The 23,472-nt window shown below is 41.5% G+C and overlaps 1 protein-coding gene across 1 annotated transcript in view; it reads left to right on the top strand.

Annotated features, from left to right (window-relative positions):
- Positions 1 to 23,472, top strand: part of MYO16 (myosin XVI) — a 2,485,855-nt gene that overhangs the window by 1,111,029 nt on the left and 1,351,354 nt on the right. Inside the window, exon 16 of the mRNA XM_069204246.1 lies at positions 15,875 to 16,022. Coding sequence (XP_069060347.1) covers positions 15,875 to 16,022 — 148 coding nt within the window. The remainder of the gene's footprint in view (positions 1 to 15,874; positions 16,023 to 23,472) is intronic.

The raw sequence follows: 23,472 nt of genomic DNA, 5'->3' as shown, positions 1-23,472 counted from the left end.
TATTAGCTGAGAGAACCTGTTCTTCCTTTAGCCAAAGGGGTGCCACGGTGCCTGGGATGGCACTATGGTACTTCCTGATCTGATTGACCAGCCACAAAAGTGTAAGAAAATGTTGTGGCTGCTATTAAGGAACTCGGAGAATTGTGCTCCATGCCCTTAAAATGCTTTAAAAACAGGCTTAAGGTGCCATGGTAGGGGCACCTTAATCCCCAGGCACTTGTGGGGAGAGCCCAGAGGGAACCCGCCCCCCTAGGATTAATTGTGTTTTCAGGCTGCAGAACTGTGGTACTTTTGCCGTAACTGGTACAAAAGCTTACACCTCGGGATGCTTCAATATCTCACTAGCATCACAGAGGAACCTTTAACAATACTGCTCTCACTTCACCACCATCATCATCCCCTCCATTCAAAGTGAAACCATCCTGGACAAATGGAAGCATACAGAAATCACAGTAGTCATGAAAAAAACAATGGCAGACCCAAAAGAGCTCAGCAACTACAGACTCATCTCACTCCTGCCTTTACCATCCAAAGTCATGGAAAAAGCAATCAGCAAACAACTCTCCAAACATCTTGAACAACACCACCCGCAAGAAATCTCACAGTCTGGATTCCACAGAAACCACAGAAGGGAAACTGCTCCCATCGCAGCAACTGAAGATATCTGGGCCATCATGGAAAAAAGGGAAACTGCAGCAATCATACTACTCGAGCTCTCTGCAGCCTTCAACACTGTCTCCCACAGCACCCTCATCACAAGACTCAACAACTCAGGAGTACATAGACACGCCCTGATATGGCTGGCCTCTTTTCATTCACGCAGGACCCAGCAAATCAGGCTCCCGCCCTGCACTTCCGAACCTAAGAACCTCATCTGCAGAGTCCCTCAATGATTATCGCTGAGCCCTACCATCTTCAACGTCTACATGGCACTACTCACCTACATCATAAGATCCCACTGAATCAACATTATTTCCTACGTAGACAACACCCAGCTCATTCTCTCCTTCACAGTCTATAACCACATCAACAGGACCAGCTCCACCACCTGCATGTCAAAAGTAGAAACTGGATGAAACAGAACTGTAATAAACTCAAAAGAAATAAACAAGAGGCCCTGACCTTCAGAAACAGGAACACTGCACTGGGCTCTTCCTGGTGGCCAACAGACCTGGAACCCATGCCCAACCCCACCGACTACACCAAAAACCTGGGCATCATCTTGAAGCAAGATTCACAATGATCAAACAAGTAAATGTTATCATCTCCTCCCGCATCTTAATACTACGTATGCTCCACAAAATATTCCAATGGGTCCCCACTGATACCAGATGCATGGTCACCCAGGCCCTCATCACCAGCAGACTGCATTACAACAACACACTCTATGCCACTATTACAAATCAACACATACAAAGACTTCAAAGTACACAGAACACCACCGCCAGACTGATCTTCAACATCCCCAGCAGCGCACGCATCACGCGTGTTACACCTGACAGCTCTTGGCATGGTTTCCCTTGACTTTTTACTTCTGACCTCCTGTTTTCGATCCTGTGCTGACTTTGGTTTTTGCTGGCTTTAGGACTCTCCATATCTCTGGCTTTCCAAACTCCATATCTCTATCTGCTCCAGTTGTGGTGAAAGCGTGTTTTTAATGCTCTCAAATAGGAACCCATATGAAGAGTGATAACAGATGTTATAATTCATTTGTTGGTAGTAAGTAAGTAAATTTTATTAGCATAGTTAATTAAAACCAATGCCAATTTAGGAAGTAGTCACATAATCGCGCCAAACAAACATGTGCATGTGCTCTCAAGTTGAACTTTGAATACACACAATAAAAAACAGTCACCAATTATTAGTGTTGATTGATTTTAGCATTTTAATTACGCACTATATAAAAAGGTTGCCCCACCTGATTGTCATAATACTAAAACTTTTCTTAAAATGTTAAAGCTAAAAGTGGTTTCTTAAGTCCAAGCACTCGCTTGTGACCGTATATAAAGTGACTGTGCAACCTTGTTTGCTAAATGTAAGATACAGTCAATTTCTTAGTGACAGAGAGCATTCTACAACTAGTTTATCAATCTGAGCGACTTAAAAACTCCTCAACGATGAACACTAACCCTTCAACTCTAACAGATGGAATATGTTTTCTCCATCAACCCATTGTACTAAAGTTTGCCAATTGAATACTCATTACCATAGACCCATAAACATTTATGCAAGGGCATGCCGGTCAGTTCTTTACTATGTTCTTCCTTACTCAATTATTTTCGCCATTTCTTCGAAGGTCTGCACCTTGAATTTAGTCCCCCAACAAGAAAAAGGAATTGAAGTGCCTCTTAACCATCTAATAACGGCTGGCCTCCATGAGCGTATGTCCAGAGTCCTTAGAATGCATTTTAAATACTTTCTCCTTTGTTCTGCCAGCACCAGACACACACAAAAACATGAACAAGCGACTCTTGTTTATACCCACAGCGGCAACAAGATTGTGTCTGTGACTAGTGTCTCCATGAAGAGACCATGGCCCGTATTTATACTTTTTGACGCTAAAGTGCGCTAACGCAGTTTAGCGTCAAAAAGTTTAGCGCCGGCTAACGCCATTCTGAAGCGCCATGCGGGCGCCGTATTTATTGAATGGCGTTAGCCGGCGCTAGCAGACCGGCGCTGCCTGGTGTGCGTGGAAAAAAAACACGTACACCAGGCAGCGCCGGCGTTGGGGAAAATGGCGTTAGGGCGTCTTAAAAATGGTGCAAGTCAGGTTGACGCTAAAAAATCGCCTCCACCCGATTTGCGCCATTTTTAACGACGCCCAGATGCCATTTTCATGACTCCTGTCTTAGTAAAGACAGGAGTCATGCCCCCTTGCCCAATGGCCATGCCCAGGGGACTTATGTCCCCTGGGCATGGTCATTGGGCATTGAGGCATGTAGGGGGGCACAAATCAGGCCCCCCTATGCCCAAAAAAATAGAAAAAAAATAAAAATGTATACTTACCTGAACTTACCTGAATGTCCCTGGGATGGGTCCCTCCATCCTTGGGTGTCCTCCTGGGGTGGGCAAGGGTGGCAGAGGGGGTCCCTGGGGGCATGGGAGGGCAGCTGTGGGCTCATTTTGATCCCACAGGTCCCTTAACGCCTGCCCTGACCCAGGCGTTAAAAAGAGGCGCAAATGCGGGGTTTTTTGCCCCGCCTACTCCCGGGCGTGATTTTTGCCCGGGAGTATAAATACGACGCATTTGTGTCGCAGTCATTTTTTGGGACGGGAACGCCTACCTTGCATCTCATTAACGCAAGGAAGGCGTTCACGCAAAAAAATGACGCTCTTTCCTCCTACTTTGGCGCTAGACGCGTCTAACGCCAAAGTATAAATATGGCGTTAGTTTTGCGCCGAATTTGCGTCGAAAAAACCGACGCTAATTCGGCGCAAACGGAGTATAAATATGCCCCCATATCTTTGATTTCCATCATGCCAAAAGGCAGTGGCATGAATTGGTATTTCAGAGACTGGGTAAGGGGCACTGCTAGATATTCCTGAGCCTGTAGAGTTTTGTATGATGATAATACAGTCCAGGCATGTTGTCTTGTGGCGAGAATGTCTTTGTCTGTAATTAAGGACTGTATCCGAGTAGCAGCATTTGCCATCCAGTAGAACTCCACTTTACCCAGGCTCATGTCCCATACATCATGCAAGCCTAGTTCCTTTATAGAATTATTTAGGTGATGATCCTATGAGCCTTTGGCATTACAACGCTGTTTTGCCTCAATTTCAATCCAGCATAGATTGTTGATGGTACTGATCTCTGCTGCTCGCAGTCTCCAACAGAATTTGATATACGCACTTTTGCTCTGCTATTCATAGTTTTTCAGTCCAAATTCCAAGCGTACCTGTGCTGGTGAGACTGAGTTTGGAATCTAGAACACTGTTTTGTAGGCCTTTGTTTGAATTCGGTTGAAAAAAACTGTATCCTTACCTAGCATTATTTCTGCACCATAAGTGACTGTTGGCATTAGCGGTGTTTACATTACAGAGAGCAGATGATTATATGACAGTCAACTCAGTTTCTGGTTTAATAACTTGAATCCATAGGTCAAGGATTGTGCCTTTGCTTGAGCAGCAGCAAGCTGAGGGTTGAAGGTTAGCTGATAATCCACTCTGAAACCCACGTATTTGTATAAAGGGACAACCTCCACCTGAGTTCCGTTAATGAAATTAAAGAACCACGCAAATGTTTTGAACTTCGAGTCAACCAATCGGACTACCTTAGTTTTGTTCAAGTTCAAATCCAGACCTTGCTTAGCAATATAACCAGTGAGTGCGTCGATGCTATGCTGCAGCCCAACTGGTGTTTGACTGAGTACTACTATGTCATCTGCATTCTGGAAATATGCTATTGCTTCCAGGGCCAGAACAGGCGGATGACTATTTGCAGGTGCAAGGGTGTCGGCCAAGTCTGCAAGGTATATATTAAAGAGCCTAGGGGCTAGGACACATCCTTGCTTTAGACCATTTGCAGTTTGAATTCTGTTGGTGACTTGTCCACCCTCTCCAATTTTAACTTTTTATCTTGTGCCCAAGTACCCAAGTATAATTTCATCATTGCATTCAATAGGGTGCTGGGTAGGCCCCAACCTTTCAATGTTACCCACAGCCGAGTTCATGGAACACAGTCAAAGGCAGACTTTAGATCAATAAAACATGGAAATAATTAACTTTTCTTATGTCTGGCCTTTCTACCTAACAGAGCCAAGGCTGCCAAATTGGTTGAGGCCCCCATGCCAGCTCTGAAGCCTGTCTGACTTCGTGGTAAAAGATGTTTCTCGTGAATCCATACCAATAGTTGTTGCAACAAAGAAGATGCATAAAGCTTTGCTTCAACATCAATCAAGGCTATTATCCTGTAGATTAGTGGGGAAGCAGGATTACCAGTCCTCTAAATCGGATGAAAGATGCTGCCTTTCCATGCATCTGGCAGCTGCTCTGTACCCTGGAGATTGTTAAAAAGCAACACCAGATAATAAGCCCAGTATGTTGCATCTAATCCATAAAGGGTGTTTGGAATTCCACTCTGTCCAGTGGCCCCTTCCAATTTTAACTTCTTTATAAGGCCTATCATCTGTTCAATGTCTATATCCATTAGAGCATGTTCATGCTCAAAATCGAATAGGGAGGAATCTGATTTCAGCTGAACTCTAAAGCCAAAGTTGGCCAAACTTGAATTACGGTGACTTGCAGCCAGAGAGTCGTCCCGCTTCTCTTTTTCGTCTGGGGATGAATACATTGTAGAACATGGGCTTCCCAAGTGGCAGCGTCTATACCTGCATTAAAATGCCCATTTTTTCCCTGGACTAGCCCATTCACCAATTGCCAAACTTTTCATTATTATTTTGTTTATTGGACATAAGGAGCTTAATCCACAGGTCTTCATAATATCTCTGTTTTTCCATCCAGCACTCTTTCTTATATTATGCTCTCAGTTTAAGAAGCCTAGTTGTGTCAGGGTTCTTGCCCCCTCATGTATCCTTTGCACTTTTTTGTTTCTCGTGAGTTTTTTAATTTGAGCAGAGTTCTCTTGTACCATGGATGCCCTTCAATATCACCCTTAACTTTTTGGTTTGCCTCAATTGCAGTAATTGAAAGATAGGGAATGTATTCAATAATGAGTCACATAAATGCTTCCATGCCTTCACCCGTTCTCCTGGTGTCGATTCGGCTTGTTCCTGATTTCTAAGTTCTCCCTTGAGCTCTTCTATAGACCCTGCATGGCGGTACACTTCTCACATCACTTTCTCAATACCCGGCCTCTGCCATTTCAATGTTTTTATAATATAAGTCACAGGGGCAGAAGCTATAATATTTGCAGACGGTAACATCTTCCATTCATGGCATATCTTTATAGATTGTGGAAAGTGGTTTCTTTCTGGGTGTACATGTATATTATAGGTAGAAACTGATAGCAGTACTGTTTCACTTATTAACGTGAAGCCAATTGTTGATTTCTTTTTTCCACTTGAGAAGGAAGGTTACTGGTGTAGAGGGAACATCCTCTGGAAAGGTCATCAAGTGACGCAGGCCAAAATTTGCAAACCTTTTATTCAGATTTGCTGGACCCCCTTACGCTTCTTCCATGCTTTCCTTTGCTTTTCTTTTCCTTTATAGAGAGGCCTAGTTCACTACGGGTTCCTTGATAGCTTCTCCCAGAATCCCACCCCTAGTGGGGCTTATTTTTGGGGTACTGATGCCTGTCCTAGACTCAGTTAGACACAGATTCCTCTCCTGTCGGGGAGAATAATTAGCCTGTGTGTTTTTACTTTCTTATAGTTGAACAACTTTGCAGTCAGCATCTTTCTTATCTTCAGGGTTTTCGTCCACCATGTCTTCCCTGCAGAGGAGAAAATCCTGGGTTCTGAGGGCCCTGTGCCCTTACTTCTGTCAACATGTTGGTTAAAATTTCTGTGGCCTTGTGAGAGTTATCGCATATTGTGGCACATTGACATGACACTGGCTAAGTGAAATGATGAGTTTGGGCCCTTCTTATCAAGTCATTCAGTGCTTGGAGCTTCTTATCAATACTCACTACGTCCACTGCCAAGATATTTAGTAGCTCTACCTGAATTTCCTGTTTGTGGGCTTTGGTAATGAATAGCTGCGGACATCGCATCCATGGTCGATAAAAGGGCCCTCCACGAGGCCCGTGGCTCTCCAGATGCTGGCAGTTTCACATTAAATTGAACTTCTGATGGCAGGACCACTGGACATACGTTTCCTCTGGACGGACTGAAGCGGTATCCTTTGCGTTTTCCTGCATATCTGAGTTCCTTGGACTCCTTGTGTTGGTGGGAAAGTCTGTCTTCATTGGTGAACTACTACTGCAGGTAATACGCTGCCTCAAGATGACTTTTAGAGTTTCCGAACACCCCTCCCTGCCTTGAATGGCGTGGGTATTCAAAAGCTGGCCCATTATTTAACGGTCCATCACTATCGACCTGCTTGCTTACAAATGTATCTGAACAAGTCTTTAAAGGGTCGATTAATGGTTGGTCCTGCATCATTTTGCAGTCGCTGTTGCTTCCCCCCTGCAGTGATTGTGCAATATGTAAAGGTGAGCTCTGACTCCAGTTGTTCCAGTTACTGGGATTTAAAGAGGAAAAAGAGTTGAATTGGTGGCAATTATGGACCTCCGCCTTAGTCGTTACTCTTGGGTTACTGGAGTGCAGATGTAGTAAACTGCTTGCTACCGGGTCAACTCGTGGACTTTCCTTATCCTGGAAAGGCTTCTCAGCCGCTGTGGCAGTTGTCTCAATATCGATGGCCATCAATGGGGAGGAAGGCACTGGACCGTTCAAGGCAGCAAAGGGACTCTCAGCCATCTTAGTTATCAGAAAGTCAGTGATTTTATATCACCTCTTTCTAGTCATGGCCTCCTGATTTTATAATGGTTTTCTCAGACACTACTGGTTTTGAGGGGGATTTCTTTCCGGTAGACTCACTGCTTACTCGACCCGATCATCCCCTGTTGATCCTAGGGAACCTTGTCTTTGCTTCTTTTCTACTTTTTCATCCTTCTCGGCTGGTAGTATCAAGACTGTTCAGCCAATGCTAAGATTCTTGTGCTGGTAATGAGGTGCTCAGCAGCTTCCCTTAGGCACAAGCCGCATTCGTGTGAAAAAAGGCAGGCTCTGGCCTATTGCCTTTGAAGAACTCACAACCTCTAGCCTCTAGCACCAGGCTCCTGGCACCAGGTTTCTATTTCGTGGCTTGTTGTATGTGGTGACTTGCCGTTACTTCCTACTAACTTGGACCACCTTGGTAGACTCTGTGGGGGCCAATAATGCTCCAAGTAAGGGGTTAATTCTTAGGTGCCTCTTGCTGTATTTCCTGAAAGTCCACTTCAGAGGCTGGCCTGAGCCACTGCCCTCTTCCCCTTCTGCTGGACCAGACCAACACCGACTCCAGCGCCTCGCTGTCTGAGCACGTTCAGGTATCTACAGAACCCAGACCCCAATGTCAGCACAAAGCTCCACTCGCCACCTGCCTTTGGACCTGCCTTGGACCGCAGGACCCCAGACCACAGTTGGTGGTACCATACTAATTTTAAAAATTGTTGTGTGTTGTAAGCTGATTTTACCTTGTAAAAAATGCTCATCCTGTGTTGGGATCTGACGATCGAATCACTGAGAAAAAATGGACTCACGGTTTTCTCAGAGAGATTGTAGAAGGTGCTTGGGAAGCTAAAATGAAAGCACATTTTCTATAGCGTCCCACTATCTTCCAGTGTCATGTGAGACCAAAGTCTGGGTGAAACATGTGCTTCCAATACCAACAGAAGCCTGTCAGTTGATTCATCAGTATTCAACTGCAGGTTCATCACTGTGTCCCAATGGACAGTTAGAGTTCTGACATTCTGTATTTATGACAAAAGAGTGGCACGCCTTAATGCCATCTTGATAGCATCAAAGCTGTAAAACTGAAAGCATGTCCATTAAAAAAAATGAAGGACATGGGAGTTCTTTTTTGTCATACATATTACGGTTAGTGCTTTAAAATGCTAAAATCTGGACACATTTTTTATAAGTTGCCAAATATCTTTCTCATCCTTGTCAGTAAACCTTTCTGCCATGTGGAGTGAAGCATGTACTTGCAATAATAAGTGCTCTAGAAAATGAAACTGAAGACACATTTTCTATACCATCTCATATATCTTCCTCTTCAGTTTCACAAAATCCTATGGTGTGCTAATTGAAACAAGTACTTCCAACACCATTAGCAGCCTGTCATTTGATTCCCCTGATCTGTACTGCAGCTCCACTGCAGTGTACTAATGAACAACTAGAACACTAATATTCTGTATTTATGTCAAAACTGTGGAGCACCTGGACACCATCTTCAGGGAACCAAAGCTGTAAAATGTAAAGCATTTCCAACAGAGGACTCTATAGAAATTATATTTAGTATTCTGAAACTCTAAAATAAAGACACTTTTTTATGAGTGCTCAAATATATTCCTCATCTATGTCAGTATAACATTTTGACATGCAGAGTGAATCAAGCACTTCTACCACCATCAGCAGTATGTCAGTCAATCCCCCTAGTGATCACAGAGTTTTAATGAACAATGAAGCACTAAGAGTTTGTTTTCAAAACAAAAGAGAGGCACCCCGGAATGCAATTTTTCTGGAATAGGAGCTATTGTATATAAAAGCCTTTCCTGAGGAGCAGCCTGAAATAAATGAGCTCTGAGGTGTTAATGCAGGTATGAAAAGAGGCTAAACTAGTTGAAAAGAGAGAAATCTTTACACATATGTTTACCCACCCTAATTATCCTTTAGTAATTAACATCCACCTAATTTTAAATTAACAACCATTATAATAGACAAACTTTGGCCCATATTTATACTTTTTTAGCACCGCATTTGCGTAGTTTTTTTACGCAAAATCGGTGCAAACTTGCAAAATACAATTGTATTTGTCAAAAAGCAGCGCAAATGAAATACAATTGTATTTTGTACGTTTGTGCTGATTTCGCATCAAAAAATTACAGTAATGCAGTGCAAAAAAAGTATAAATCAGGGCCTAAACATGCAAGCTCAATATTTGGAAACCTGTCAAGTTGTATTTCAAATGTAATTAAGATGGAGGCTAGCTTGTGCGTAGGGGGGCTACAAAATCTAGCTCGTCCACTCTTATTTTATTGTCATTAAATATTTCTAAATTCATATGATCTGAACTGTATTGTTCACTCATGCAATGTGGTGTTTCTCAACCACATAGACCATACATTCCACCATCAATTATTTTCACGGATTTGAATAGCAAGATAAAAAATTCTATGTTTGTGTTTAACCTAGGTTATCCTTATGTTTATCTAAGGTTGACGTTTGTGTGTGCGTGTGCCCGCGTGCCTCCATACAGGCAAATCCAAAAATCAGTTGGAGTATCAACACCAAATGTTTCACCCACATGCATTGTGTTTGTTTGCTAATAAAAAAAAACTTCATACATTTTGGAAGGTAACAAAAAGTGGAGAGAAAATGTTACAAGATTGTAAGCAACCACACACAGAAAATATACTATTTCAAGATGTTTTTTACAGCAGTTCTAGCGACAAACAATCACAAAATTAATGTACTCGTTCATCTTCAGTATAGAGGACATCCTTTCATGCATTGGAGTAGCAGGTCATGTTGACTTAAGAAATGGAGATGTACCCACAGCGTTTCGGTTGCATCGACCCTGGAAAAACAGCCACATCTTAACAGCTCAATTATGCTCCCCCTAATTGCTACAATTTGACTTCAGTCCTTCACAAAAAGATTCATACCTTTCACCGTTTTTCAAGAGACAATTTGAGTGGCAGGCTCTTTTCGAAAACTAAAATCTCCATTAAGATGACATTTTTCGAGCATGCTGATCTGAAGAGCGATAGTACTTGGTAATTTTCCCACTCTTGCAAATTGTATAGCGAGTTCGGTGATTACTAACTGCATGTTCCATATTCGGATGGTAGGTTTGACGTTATCGTAGAGCCGCAGGTAGAAATCAGTTATTTCTGTCTCCTAAAGATATTGCTTGGACCATTATACTTGAGCAGTACCTATGAGCTATGTTAAAATCCATATGTTATTTTAACTGGTCGAAGGGAAAGAAAGAAAAGGAAAACTCCTAAATAAATATAAGTTTTACCGTCAGATCAGTCCACGTCCCTGTATAGTACATTCCAAAAGAAATCAAACTTAAAAGGTGTAAAATTTTCTCTAGAAGCCTTTTTAACCTATGGTCACCCGACCAGATGCCTACTCATGGCTCCCTCACCTTTTAAGAAAATTAAATAATATTCCTGGGAGCAGCGCAAATTCAGAAAACAGAATCTAATATGAACAGATGTTGGCCTCGATGGAAGTTTTTATGCTGTCAAAAAAGAGCATGCTTTATGAGCTATAAACTTGTGATATGCTAGAGACTAGCGTTTTGATTCAACTTTTAGAAATAAAATCACATTTTGAAAATCTCCAAACTTCGCGTTAAAATTAGAATTTCGATGTTTATATATCTTTTTGTTTGTGAATTAAATACAAAAGTAAAAATGTTGTGAATGGGTTTAATGTATACCAGTTTCTGTAATTTTGTGTACTGTTTTGAGGATTAAATTGTAGAAATTGTTTATGCTCGGGTCCCGGCTACCAGAAGTTTTTTTCACTGGTGTTCCACAATAGTTAAAATCGGTGCTTAATATGTAAATAAAAACGTGCCGGTGCCCAAAGTCCTCCTCTTAAACACGCAGCTGCTGCAATTAAATGACACGAAATACTGAGGCAGGGTAATCCTGAAGCCATCTCGGGCCTCTTCAATCCACTTAAAGCCACTCCCTACCCCTTCAGCTCACTCTAGCAGCTTTCCGCTTTCCCTTACTTCGTCTTTCCCATATGTGTCTTTTGCTCGCAGCGGATGCTTGCGACAGAAGAATAAGCCCCGGCCCCCACAAATAAGTGTCGGTGCTCAGCACCGGAAACAACAAGCACAAATTATGCACTTGTTGAAATGTTAAGAAACTCTGGTATGGAATTAATTTTACTTGCTTTGAAGAAACTGGCTTAGAAGTTTCAGAAGACATTAGGGTACACGTGTTAAATAAGATATTGGCTTTTTACATCCAAAAATAAAAAAATGTTCTCTGGCCCAAAGACTGCAAGCTATTGGCTAGTCTCCCTCACACTGTTAAATTGGCCAACAAAAAGTGCAGCTTTTGAATAATGCATCCGTTTTTAAGGGTGCACATGATTTTTTTGCTACCAAGTTGTAACATATGATGAGACACTTTTTAATTTGTAGTGGTTGATGGTGGGTTGTGGTGGGTCGGGGTGGTTTGTCTCTTCCCAAGGGAGTCAGGAAGGCAAAAATTCTGCAAACTTAATGGAATGCTAGACCTTCACGAAATTCCATTTAGCAGACTACATTTGCCAAAAATTGTCACATTCTTTTTAGAAGTGAAATTTATTTTCAGGCATAATTTTCGTATTTGGTTTTCAGTGAAATATTTTACTCAGCTTCAGCCGTCAGTGAAATAAAATGTATCACTAACAGAATTGTTTCTTGGACTGACACAGAGGTGAAGAAGCTTTGTACTAAACTGGTTGACAAATAGTGTTTGTTCATTTCAGAAAATATTTAAACATTCATTTGCTGGTCAGCCCATTCCAGATGGGCTTTTACTGCAATGGAAGTTTTGATAAATCTTAAATATCCCCCTGGAATAACTCTCCGGAACCAGTGGGTGAGATCAATATAACACTGTACCCTTCTGGTTGCTAGCACTATTACTGACGCTGTAAAAATGACCAAATGTGGGAAGGTCTTTCTATGTTAACAGTTCTAGTCAATCACAAGGCTTTTCTTTGGCTGTGGCCTGACAAACCGAAGTCACATTTTACTTTCCACTTCCCTGCACTGTGTCTCAGATCAGCAGAAAAACACATGCTAGTCACCCACAAGAGAATTTCGAAAACACAGCAGCAGATGATCTATGACAACTGCAAGCTCCTGGTGAAATCATCCTTCCTGATGGGTTTAGATATGATGAACAGTCCTCCTTTTCAGTAAGGCAGTAAAGACTCACCTGTTTTGGTAATTTCCTTCGAGCAGGGATTTATCATCCTACTTAATAAGTTTTTATGCACAATATAAAATGTTAGATTGAATGTATGATTGATTGATTCCTCGATTAACTGAGTTTTAAGTGCAGGTATATAGAAGAGGGAGGCAGAAGTTTAGAATAAATCAGCTGAAAATAAATAACAAGGCCTGAGAAGATAGAATGGACAAAGCATGAGACTGTACAGGGAGGTATCAGAGTTACTATTTGGTTTAGGTCTGATGATACCTTCGAGATAAGTAGTACGGGATAAGCCACTGTTGCTTTGAAAACAAAAATTTGAAGTCAACAATAGCAGCTATTTGGAATTTTAGGTTTGATTTAAATAGTTTTAGAAATTGTGATTTGTCAAGCACAAAACTAATATCGAAGCCCGAATAATGCATCATGCATCATGCAGCTGTTTTTCTTTGGGTCTGCATTAACCTTTGAATTGTTATGACCATGCGTACTGCACCATGTAATTGTGTTGGGTTACGTGACCACTAAATATATTTAATTGTGATGCACAGTGTTTTACTGTTTTGGCCAAACCTTGATCGGAACATGATATTTAGTTAAGTTGCCAGGTTTGCGCTAGCCAACATATTTAATTAATGTGTGTAAAGGATGTAGTAAATAGTTATAATAGTTCTGAAGACTAATGGTAGAGCTTAAACTTTAGTGATGTTCCTCGTGTCTCAAAAGTCATCAGAATGTGACAGTTTAAGTTCATGAAAGTAAAAGAGTGAAAAACTAATGTAGAAAGCTGCACTGGCATGCAATATAGATGTGCAATTGCTTGTATTTCACAGTTCAACGTAGGTGCGTTTTGAATTAAATCACATATTAGTAGGATAAAACTGATGTTACAATGTAATTTAGACTCTAGACTAACAGTGCATATAGAAACAATATTGGATTTTTAGTGACTAGTAAATAATTAATGAGCTTAAATATATGTGCAAGTGAGAGAAATGCAATTCCCTGTTGTACTTAACAAAATGCAGTAAAAATGCTTTTCCATTTATATGAAATGTATTATTCATATTGATAAAATATTATTAATGGTAAATTTATAATTCACATATAACCTGTGTTTTGGTAAAATGTATTAATGAAAAGCACTTTTATTTTTTCTCACGTGTTAGAATGAGTGAGTCCTGTCTAAGCTTGAAATTTATGTTTGTGTTATGAATGTTGATTCATTTCCTAATGTAAACTTTCTTTTAGGTCATGGTCTTGTGAGAGGTTTAGCTAGTTGGTAATAGAGTCTATTGTTTAAGGCTAGAGAAAATGTAGCGTAGTGTCCTTAATGGAAGAACAGTGTGAAACATGGAGTAATATCATATACAATTGTTTCAAACATGCTTGGAGTCGCACAGATGGAAGATGTTCCCATGACAGACCTGGGAAGAAATTGGACAGTTTCAATTTGGAGTCATACGATTAATTCCCATTGGTGATGCCCATTCAGCATGACATGAACTGATACCGTTGACAAATCAGAAGGGTTTTTGAATTCTAAAACACTGATGGACATTTGAACTTTGTGCAGTCTTGAGCAGTTCTGCGCAGAACCCATTTGTTGGCCTGATGCTTGCTCCTCCTAATCCTTTCTGATGAAGCTTCCCTGAATGCTATATCCCTTGGAGAGGTATCTTCCTCTCTGCCATTTGCCCCTTGAAATGCCCTTTTAAGCTCAGAAACTTTTTGTATTTGTCCTCATTCGGAAGACTCTTGTTTGTGCTTCTGATATGCTGACACTTTCCTTTTTTTATCTACTGCCTAGCTTAGTTACTGATCTGAAGTCCGATATTATCTTTTTCCAAATTATTTATGTCCTTTTTATACTTTTTTGTATATTGGCCACATGTGTTTCTCTCCACACATGTATTTCCCTGATTTGGTTAGTTATATGGCTGACTTGTGCCCAGCCAAAGATTTTTGACTCTGCTAAATTTGAATTGACAAATGATTGTTAACTCTGAGCAATGCATTATTTCAGTGTGTCAGATATTTTTATTGATGTATGGATTATTCTTCTTGAATGCTTAGTTTTATTAATGTTAGTTTGTCAGAATCTATTTTGACGCCTTGGGCAACCCTTGGTGATTATGTATCTTTATAATTTGGTTTTGCACATTGTCTACATAACTTTGAGCCTGTTTTGTAATAAATCCCTAATTTTATTTCCTGATTGGAGGTTTCCTTTATGTGACCACATTGGTCATGGTGTTTAAATTGTTTGAGTTGGTATTGAAATGTTGTTAATAGTTCTATACTGTACTTACTGGGTTTAAAGATTCATCAACCTCGGTGAGCATTTTATTTCTGCGGAGGATGAAAAATGCTACAACACTAACAAGAAAATACAGCAAGGGCCAAATGAGGCCCTAGTGCCACCAGAGAGTCACTTTTTGTGATACTCCTCTGGCACTGTGCAGTGCACCATATCTACACGGTGGCGTTAAGCCACTTTTCCTGGCTTAAAGCAGCCTTGCAGATATGGGCCACACTGACACAGTTTTCTGCGGCTAAGGGTCGTGCAATCGGTGTTGCTGTGGGTGTGCCCATGCAACACCGATTGCTTTTTTGCCACTGCCTCAGATTTACGAGAAATCATAAACCTGAGGCAGCTCCAAAAACTAACGCCTCTCCAGGGGAGGTGTTAGAGTGGTGCAACGAGGAGAAATACTTTTATTACTCCTCGTTGCTTGCTCTTTCTATGTGTGCTGCATTCTGCAACACACATAGGAGAAGCAAATCGCCATGAAAATTTTTTTTATGCAGGAAGGTGTCCCTTCCTGCACAAAAACCATCGCCCCGCAATGCAGCCATTTTTGCACAATAGCACAAGGGTGGCTGTGTTGGCGCTAGGCAGCTAATGTAGCACTGTCAAAGGGGGAAACACAGGGATTCACCGTATTCTTTTAAATATGGCACATCCCTGCATTTTGGAAATTATGCAGTTCGGTGCAGCAAGATTGCTTGCGGCCCCGCACTGCATCATTTCCTTGTAGATGAGGCCCAACAAACCTCTTATTGCTTTCAGTTCTTCAGTGTTATTCAGGCCAACACGTGGTTGTTGTTTAATATTTGCTCAGTGTGTGCCCACCCACACACAATTTTGCAGCAGTGAAAAAAAATAGTATTTTCCTGCGTAAGTTCAAATTGCTGTTTTGTTATGGCCCTGAAACACCATATTTAATGCTCCACTCATTTATATTTTATCAGGCAGAGTGTACACCTATATGCTGGAGAAGTCCCGTCTTGTTACTCAGCTGCTAGGTCACAGGAACTTTCTGGTTTTCTACTTCATGATGGATGGACTGACGGCTGAAGAAAAATATGGGCTATATTTAAAAAATACATCAATGCACAGGTAGGCGACTGATTAATCTGTAAAAACTGAATGGTGTCTCCATAACCCTCATCCTCCAACACTCATACAAGTCTCCATAAATACAGTTAGCTTTCCATTGTTCAACACAAGACCCAAAACCAGGGGCAAGGCACACATTTTGCATGGTTTGAAAAATGTGGAACCATTAATTGGCAGAATTGTACAGCACACTTAATTTGCTTATTGCAATTTTTACTTCATACAAAGAAGTATTGAACAATGACTGGTCATACAAATTATTTCTGTGTGTGCTGCTCCCAGTTTGACTCCGTGTGATGCCAACCTCAAATGGCTCATGATAGACACTGTCTTTAGCTCGTCCAATGAGCAAACCTACAAAGACTCCAGAGTGTTTCTGGAAAAGCAAAGCTCAACTACTCAGGTGTCTGAGAACTGGAAGAAATTACTGGAATCTCCAAGTCAGGTGCAAAATCACAAGCAAAGGCCATTGTCATCAATTGCAATGCATATGACTTTGTGTTGTTTAAAAGAATTATAAATAACACATCGCGCCATCTTCGAAAGTCTTGAAAACTTCAATAACTTCTGAAGTATCACACCTCACTCTATTCCTCCTAAAAGTGCTATGAAAGATCTGTTGCACGGTAGGCAACATATATAAAAACAGCCATGGCTGCAAACCCTGTAGTCATAAACATGGAATACAAAGATACTAGTATAACATGTCAACGATATTAATTTTAGAGAGAGAGTGATTATATTGAATCCAAGTTGTGCATACTGTAAGGATATAACCATGGATCTCCTCGGGCATGAATGCATGTAATGAAATCATACCACTGGTTTGGCTGGTGGTAAAATGATACTCCTGTTGAATAGAGGACTACATGGCAAATAGCAACTGACACCTGTGGCATGCCAGCTACTTCATAAGGTATTGGGGTGAGACTCATGTATTTTGGAGATCACACCAAGATGCTTGGGGAACAGCAACCAAATGTACCAGTGTAGTATAGTGATTCAATACTTCCACATTTACTCCACATGTCACTTCAGTGCTGTTACATCAGTATTTTACATTGTCTCACTCAAGTACACCCCAGTTAGAGTGCTAATGCAATGTGGTCATATAGGCACAGAGCTGGAAGGTGTAAAGCTGGAAGATAATGGAGCTATATACGAATGTGTGTTCCTATCAAGGAGAAACATATCTATCTACCCTCTAAGTCAGAGACATGCACATTATTCCTATCAAGGAGAGCCGTGGATATCGTTCCTATCAAGGATAGTGATGCATATTTTTCGTATCAAGGAGAGACATGCATAGCTTTCCTATCAAGGAGAAACATACATATCATTCCTATCAAAGAGAGACATGCTTATCTTTCCTATCAAGGAAAGGCATGCATATCTTTCCTATCAAGGAGAGACATGGAAATCTTTACTATGAAGGAGAGGCATGAATTTCATTCCTACAGAGAGAGGCATGCATATCATTCCTATCAAAGAGAAGCATGCATATCGTTCCTATCAAGAATAGACATTCATATCATTCCTATCAAGGAGACGCATGAATAACTTTCCAATCAAGGAGAGACACATATCTCTCCTAACAAGATGAGGCATGCATAGCTTTCCTAACAGGGAGAGGGAGCCAAATCTTCTCAGAGTCATGCCTTGTCTCTCCAAAAGATGTTAAAAGCATTGCAAACACCCCATTAATTCTTCATGGCACTGTAGGAATTGGACATGTATGATTGATAATGCCATATCAAAGTTATCTAAAACAATTGCAAATCAAAGAATAGGCTTCAGTGAGAAAGTCCAAGCTTACCTCAGTAGCAATGGCTCATGGAAAAGAACTCTGACAAGAGTTTGAGGTAGAACCACCATACAAGTTCTAATATAAAGACCACACATAAATGTTCATTAAAGGCATAGATTTATCCCTTCACAACTCAATTGTGTTTTAAGGTCGCACCCCGATTAATTAAAGCTAGGACAATAGTTGCACACCTTCTCAGCAGTTATCTGAGTCAATACTCAGGGCTGCTTTGAACTCAGGTTCATACGTGTCCATAGAAAGCTACTTTTCATACATACCTGTATTCATTTTCACAATCACATGTGTGTGGCACACATTGCACTGCACCACCAAGCACATGTTCCACTATTATCTTCAATGTTCTGAGCTTGTATATTCACATTTTACTGTGATTAAATGTGGTATTGGCACCTGAGTCAAAGTATGCTTTTCAGTGTTAAAATAACTTTCTTTATCTGTGGTTGGCCCACCATTGTAATCTCCATCACTGAACAGTTGCCACATGTAATACAGGTCCGTGGTGTGAAAAATTACTTTCAGGTCTTGTTTGGTATCAGAGTATGTGATGTCAGCCAGAAGAATCTTCGATCAACATACTCAAGAAGAGAAGACTCCAATATTACTTTGTGTGCGACCACATCACATTTTTCAAGTAAATAACAAAATTGGGAATTATGGGAAATAATATTTTCAGATGCGGATATTAATCCTTTGATAATATCTTTGACAACATTTTTCTTGGAATTTTAATATTGTTTGAAATCATTGAAGGTCTATTACAAGCAAACATTTTTCGACTGTTTAGTTTGCCTTATTCATGGAACCACAATTGTCACATATCTCATATCCATGAGTAAACATCAAGGCCCCTATTTTATGGACTTTTGGTGCAGGGCAGCACAGAAAGTCACCTTGCTGCGCTGTCGTGCATCGAAGAGAAAGGGCAGGAATGTGCCCTATCTATAGCATAAGGTGCATTCCTGTCCTTTCCCACTGCACTGGCACCGTTTTGGCAGCCTAGCGCTGGCACCGTTGCACTATGGTGCACGGGCGCCTGCATTGTAGGCAGGATTGTTTTGTGCAGTAAGGGGCACCTCCCTGCAGACTAACAATCCTGGGAGGCCTCATAGATATGAATGAAAGGTTTGCGCTGCTGTTGTGTGACATAAAGTAACGCAACAGCAGCGCAAGGAGCTCATAAATATGCCCCCAAGTCAGTAATATAAATTTTCCATTGGTCATATATAAATCATGAGAATTTTTCACAATTCATCAATTAAATATAATGTTGATACGCCAGTAATGCCACTGAATGAACTTAGAAGACTATGGGGGAGGGTGCTTTGTTTATAAACAGAATTAGTATTATGGGATTCGGTTCTTTGATGTTGCCTGCATGTTGTTTTTGAAAGCCTTTGCTTTTCACAAATAGTTATTTTTCTGACTAGCTCTTGATAAATACCTGACAGGGCTTTGAAGTACATGTCGAATATTTGTTACATTCATGTCAAATACCTTAGCTCAAATAGGGCCATAAATTGAAAGTTAAACTCGGAAAAAGAAGGCACTCCCGCAGAAGAGACTCGTTGTGGATGGCATTTGGAATTCCGAAGAACAGGTCTTACAAACTTTCCACACTAACTCTCTCCTGCCTCATTATCCTTCTTCACGGCACTGCTTTCCTACTGCACTTTTGTACCACCTTTAAAATGGATATTCAAATATCAGAATGCCTATGTGTTCTTATCAGATGACCTTTGTCCTACAGTTTGCTATTACTTGTATTCCCCTCAGTTTCTTTTTCATTGTGCAACTGAATAAGTTTTGAATGTACAACACTTGTTGACACATAATGTTCGTAATACACGTCATTCAGCAGTGTCAATTGTACAGTACATCTCGGATAAGTGAACTACTACCACTGTTATTGCAAGTCACCAAAAGTTCCTTGATATTATGGTGGCACAGGGTTGTAGGTGGAATGCTGTTGAAATGCCTGTTCACTGCGAAGTGATGTACAATATCATCCTTATAACATCTCGTCCTGCGTTATTCCTTAAATATGTACACATAAAAAAGAAAGAGATATCAAAAATGTGTAGTAGAAAATGTTCTAATTTGTTGTGAAACTCGCTCACACATTTAGTATACAACATTCGATAATTGTGAATAATAATATTATTGTAAAAGTGGTTTAAAACATTACAATTTATTTCTAAGCGCTAAAATGAAAACGTGTTATCTAAAAATTTCACAATAAATGCACCGCTAGAATTGCAGGTTTGGGTGTTCGTTTCTGTTTTGCTAACTCGGAGATCTTAAAGCGAAATTAGTTGGGTTCTAGTATGGCCATTTCCGTTTCTTGTTTTCCGTTTTGTTGTGATATCTCTGGAATCAGCCAGGCACACCATTTTTGTCACAGGCAGATTAAAAACACAATGTATAAGCCTGTGCGAAATCTTTGTTACCCCTGCATAACCTTGCGTATTTCTTGAATTTCGAGTTCAACAAAATGTGCACGTTTCACCATTTTCCACAATGTGACATTTTATGGATGGTAAACCCCCAGCACCCCTCACCGAAGCTGGAGCAAAGTATCAGAGAGCCAATGGACCTATGCCCTCAACTCCTCCCACCCGAACACCTGAACCAACCTAGAACAGGATGTCAAGAACTTTTCCACTTGGATCACCAAATTGGCTGACAGAGTCCCTCCCATCAAGCCTGAAAAACCCAAAAGACCCTCCAAACAGGCCAGCTAGTACACCTGGGAACTAAGAGCTACAAAATGCAACAGCAGGCAACTTGAATGAAGATGGCGCACCAGCCAGGACACCTCAGACCGAACCTCCTTCAAAACATCGCTTAACCAATACCACCAACTCCTGAAATGGACAAATAGGAACGGTCTTGCTGTTAGCATTGAGGCCAGTTCCAACCACAGTAAATAACTATTCAACATTGTGAGAGAATTCTACAACCCTTCAGCCACCGAAAACCTCCTCACACCCTCTTAGGAGCTCTGTAACACCTTGGTGGACTTATCCACAACAAGATCTCCACCATATACAAAAACCTCGAGCCCCAAACCCACCACCAGTGACATTCTCAGCCTCATTGCTCCCGCAGATGCAAACCCTGACCACTTGCTAACCACTTGGGGCCAGCTCACCACACAAAGCACCACAGACATCATGAACTATGTCTACTCAAGGGCACCTACAGAATCCTGTCCCCACCACATTTTCAACCTGGAAAACAAATTGATCAGTAACTAGTTCACCACCATCCTCAATGCCTCCATCGCCATGGCCACTTTCCCCGATGAATGGAAACACACTGAAGTCAAACGCTTTCTGAAGGAATCATCTGACGACCCCAACAAACATAAAAATATGTGTCCCATCTCTCTGCTCCCCTTTTCTGCCAAGGTCCTCAAAAATGCCATCACCGCCAACTGGCAAAACACCTGGAGAACAGCAATCTTCTAGACATCTACCAGTATGGATGCTCACTAACCACAGCACGGAACCTACCCTCATCACTGCCACTGACAACATCAGAGCCCTTCTTGACAGATGAGAAATGGTGGCACTGTTCCTCCTCAACCTCCCAGCCACATTCAACACTTATCCCACCACACTCTTGTCAAGAGGCTTCGCCACATCTGAATTCAAGGAGACGGCTTCAAATGGATCACCTCCTTCCTCACGGGAAGAACTCAGAAAATCCACCTTCCTCCCTTCACTTCTGAACGCAAGATCATCATCTGCGGCCTTCCTGAAAGCTCATCCCTCAGCCTCGCATTGTTCAACACCTACTTGACCAACCCTGGCCAATATCCTCAGAACCCATGGACTGAACAACATTTCCTACACCGACGATACCCAGCTCATCCTCGTGCTATCAAAAGAGCCTGCCCCTACAAGGATCAACTTCCACTGGTGCATGACAAGCAACTGGTTGAAAGACAACTGCCTGAAACTCAACACAGACAAAAGAAAGTACTGATCTTTAGGAACAACACCTCCTCATGAAATATCTCCTGGTGGCCTTCACTCACACCTACAGACCATGCCTGCAACCTCACCATCATCCTGGACATCAAGCTCACCATGAAAAACCAGATCAATGCCATCTCCTCCGTCTATCTTCTCATTCTTTGCATGACCTGTAAGATTTTCACATGGCTCCACATCAGCAAGAGACAAACCGTCATCCAAGCCCTAGTCCCCAGCAGGATGGTCTACAGCAACACACTCTACAAAGGAATCACCTCACACCTCCTGTAGAGGTCATACAGAATTCTGTGGCCATACTCATATTCAACCTCCACAAGCAGATCCACATCACACCCCACCATAGAAAACTCCACTGGTTCCCATTGAAGAAAGATGTCAGTTCAAGTTGCGGATCCACACATACAAGGCCCTGCTCAACCAAGGACTACCATACATCAACCGAAGCCTGAACTTCTACTAATCCTCTTGACAGCTTCCTTCACCTCACTCAGAACCCTCACATACTTCAAAACTACAGCAGAGGTTGGTCTATCTCCGATTGAGTGACCAGGTCCTGGAACAGCCTCCCTCTTCACCTCCGGACCTCACCCTCTCTGATGGAATTCAGAAAAGAAGTAAAGACCTAGCTTTTCGACTAAGCTTCCGCAGCAGGATCTTCAGTGCCTTGATAGCCTCACAGGTGATTAGCTGTGCTATGTAAGATGGGTTTGATTGATTATTGATTCTTTCTGTACAAATCCTACACTAGAGAACATGCATGGAGCCCTGCACAATGGGGCAAAGGTTGTGCATGGTGCTACTCAGCCCTTATAGTGTGCTAGTGCTGGGGATGACAGCAGCAGCAGAAGGTAATTTTTAATAAATATGGCTCTGCACTGCTTTCTCCTACTTTGTAGCACAGTACAGTAACTTTGGTTGCTGTGTTGTGAAACAAACGATTAAATCAGCCACTGTCTCTTTGAACTCCTCTCCTGCAGCTATCTAGACTGAACCTTCTGTGCAAGATATACTCTTGTGGAGAAAATTTACTGAAGATACTGCTAAATATAAGCTCTGAGGAGCAGATTTATATAAAGTGGTGCTGCACCTACTGCAGCGCCACTTTTTCTGTACCCCTTAGCACCCCTTATTGCCACAATGGTAGCTCTGTATTTTAAATACAGCGCACCATGGAGGTAGTTAGGGTGATTAGCTTCTTACTTTTTTACACTAGTCCAGCGCTTTGCATGATTAGTCCTGCAGAGCACCCAGAGGCCAATTGTAATCAATGGGAGCCTCTTTTTAATGCCTGCACTTAGCAGGCGTTAGAAAATGCTGTTAAAAATGGTGCAAAGGAATCTCATAGATTCCTTTGCACCATTTTTACACCACCCCCAGTGCCAGAACACCCCCCTTGCCCACATTATGCCTGGTGCAAGGGGTTACAAAGTGGTGCAATGCAGGCATTGCGCCACTTTGTAAATATGGTGCAGAGTTTTTCCCCTTCCAAAGCCATATTAGCATTAAAAAAATGACGCTAATGTGGCATTGGAATGAAACTAGGCCAGGATAAATCTGGTCCTTGGTCTTTCAGGTAACTTTTTTTATTGAGAAATGGATGGAGCAAGCAGTGTGCTGGTGG

Source organism: Pleurodeles waltl, chromosome 8 (assembly GCF_031143425.1).
Source record: "Pleurodeles waltl isolate 20211129_DDA chromosome 8, aPleWal1.hap1.20221129, whole genome shotgun sequence".
Taxonomy (NCBI): domain Eukaryota; kingdom Metazoa; phylum Chordata; class Amphibia; order Caudata; family Salamandridae; genus Pleurodeles; species Pleurodeles waltl.
This window is presented reverse-complemented; position numbering and strand designations above follow the sequence as displayed.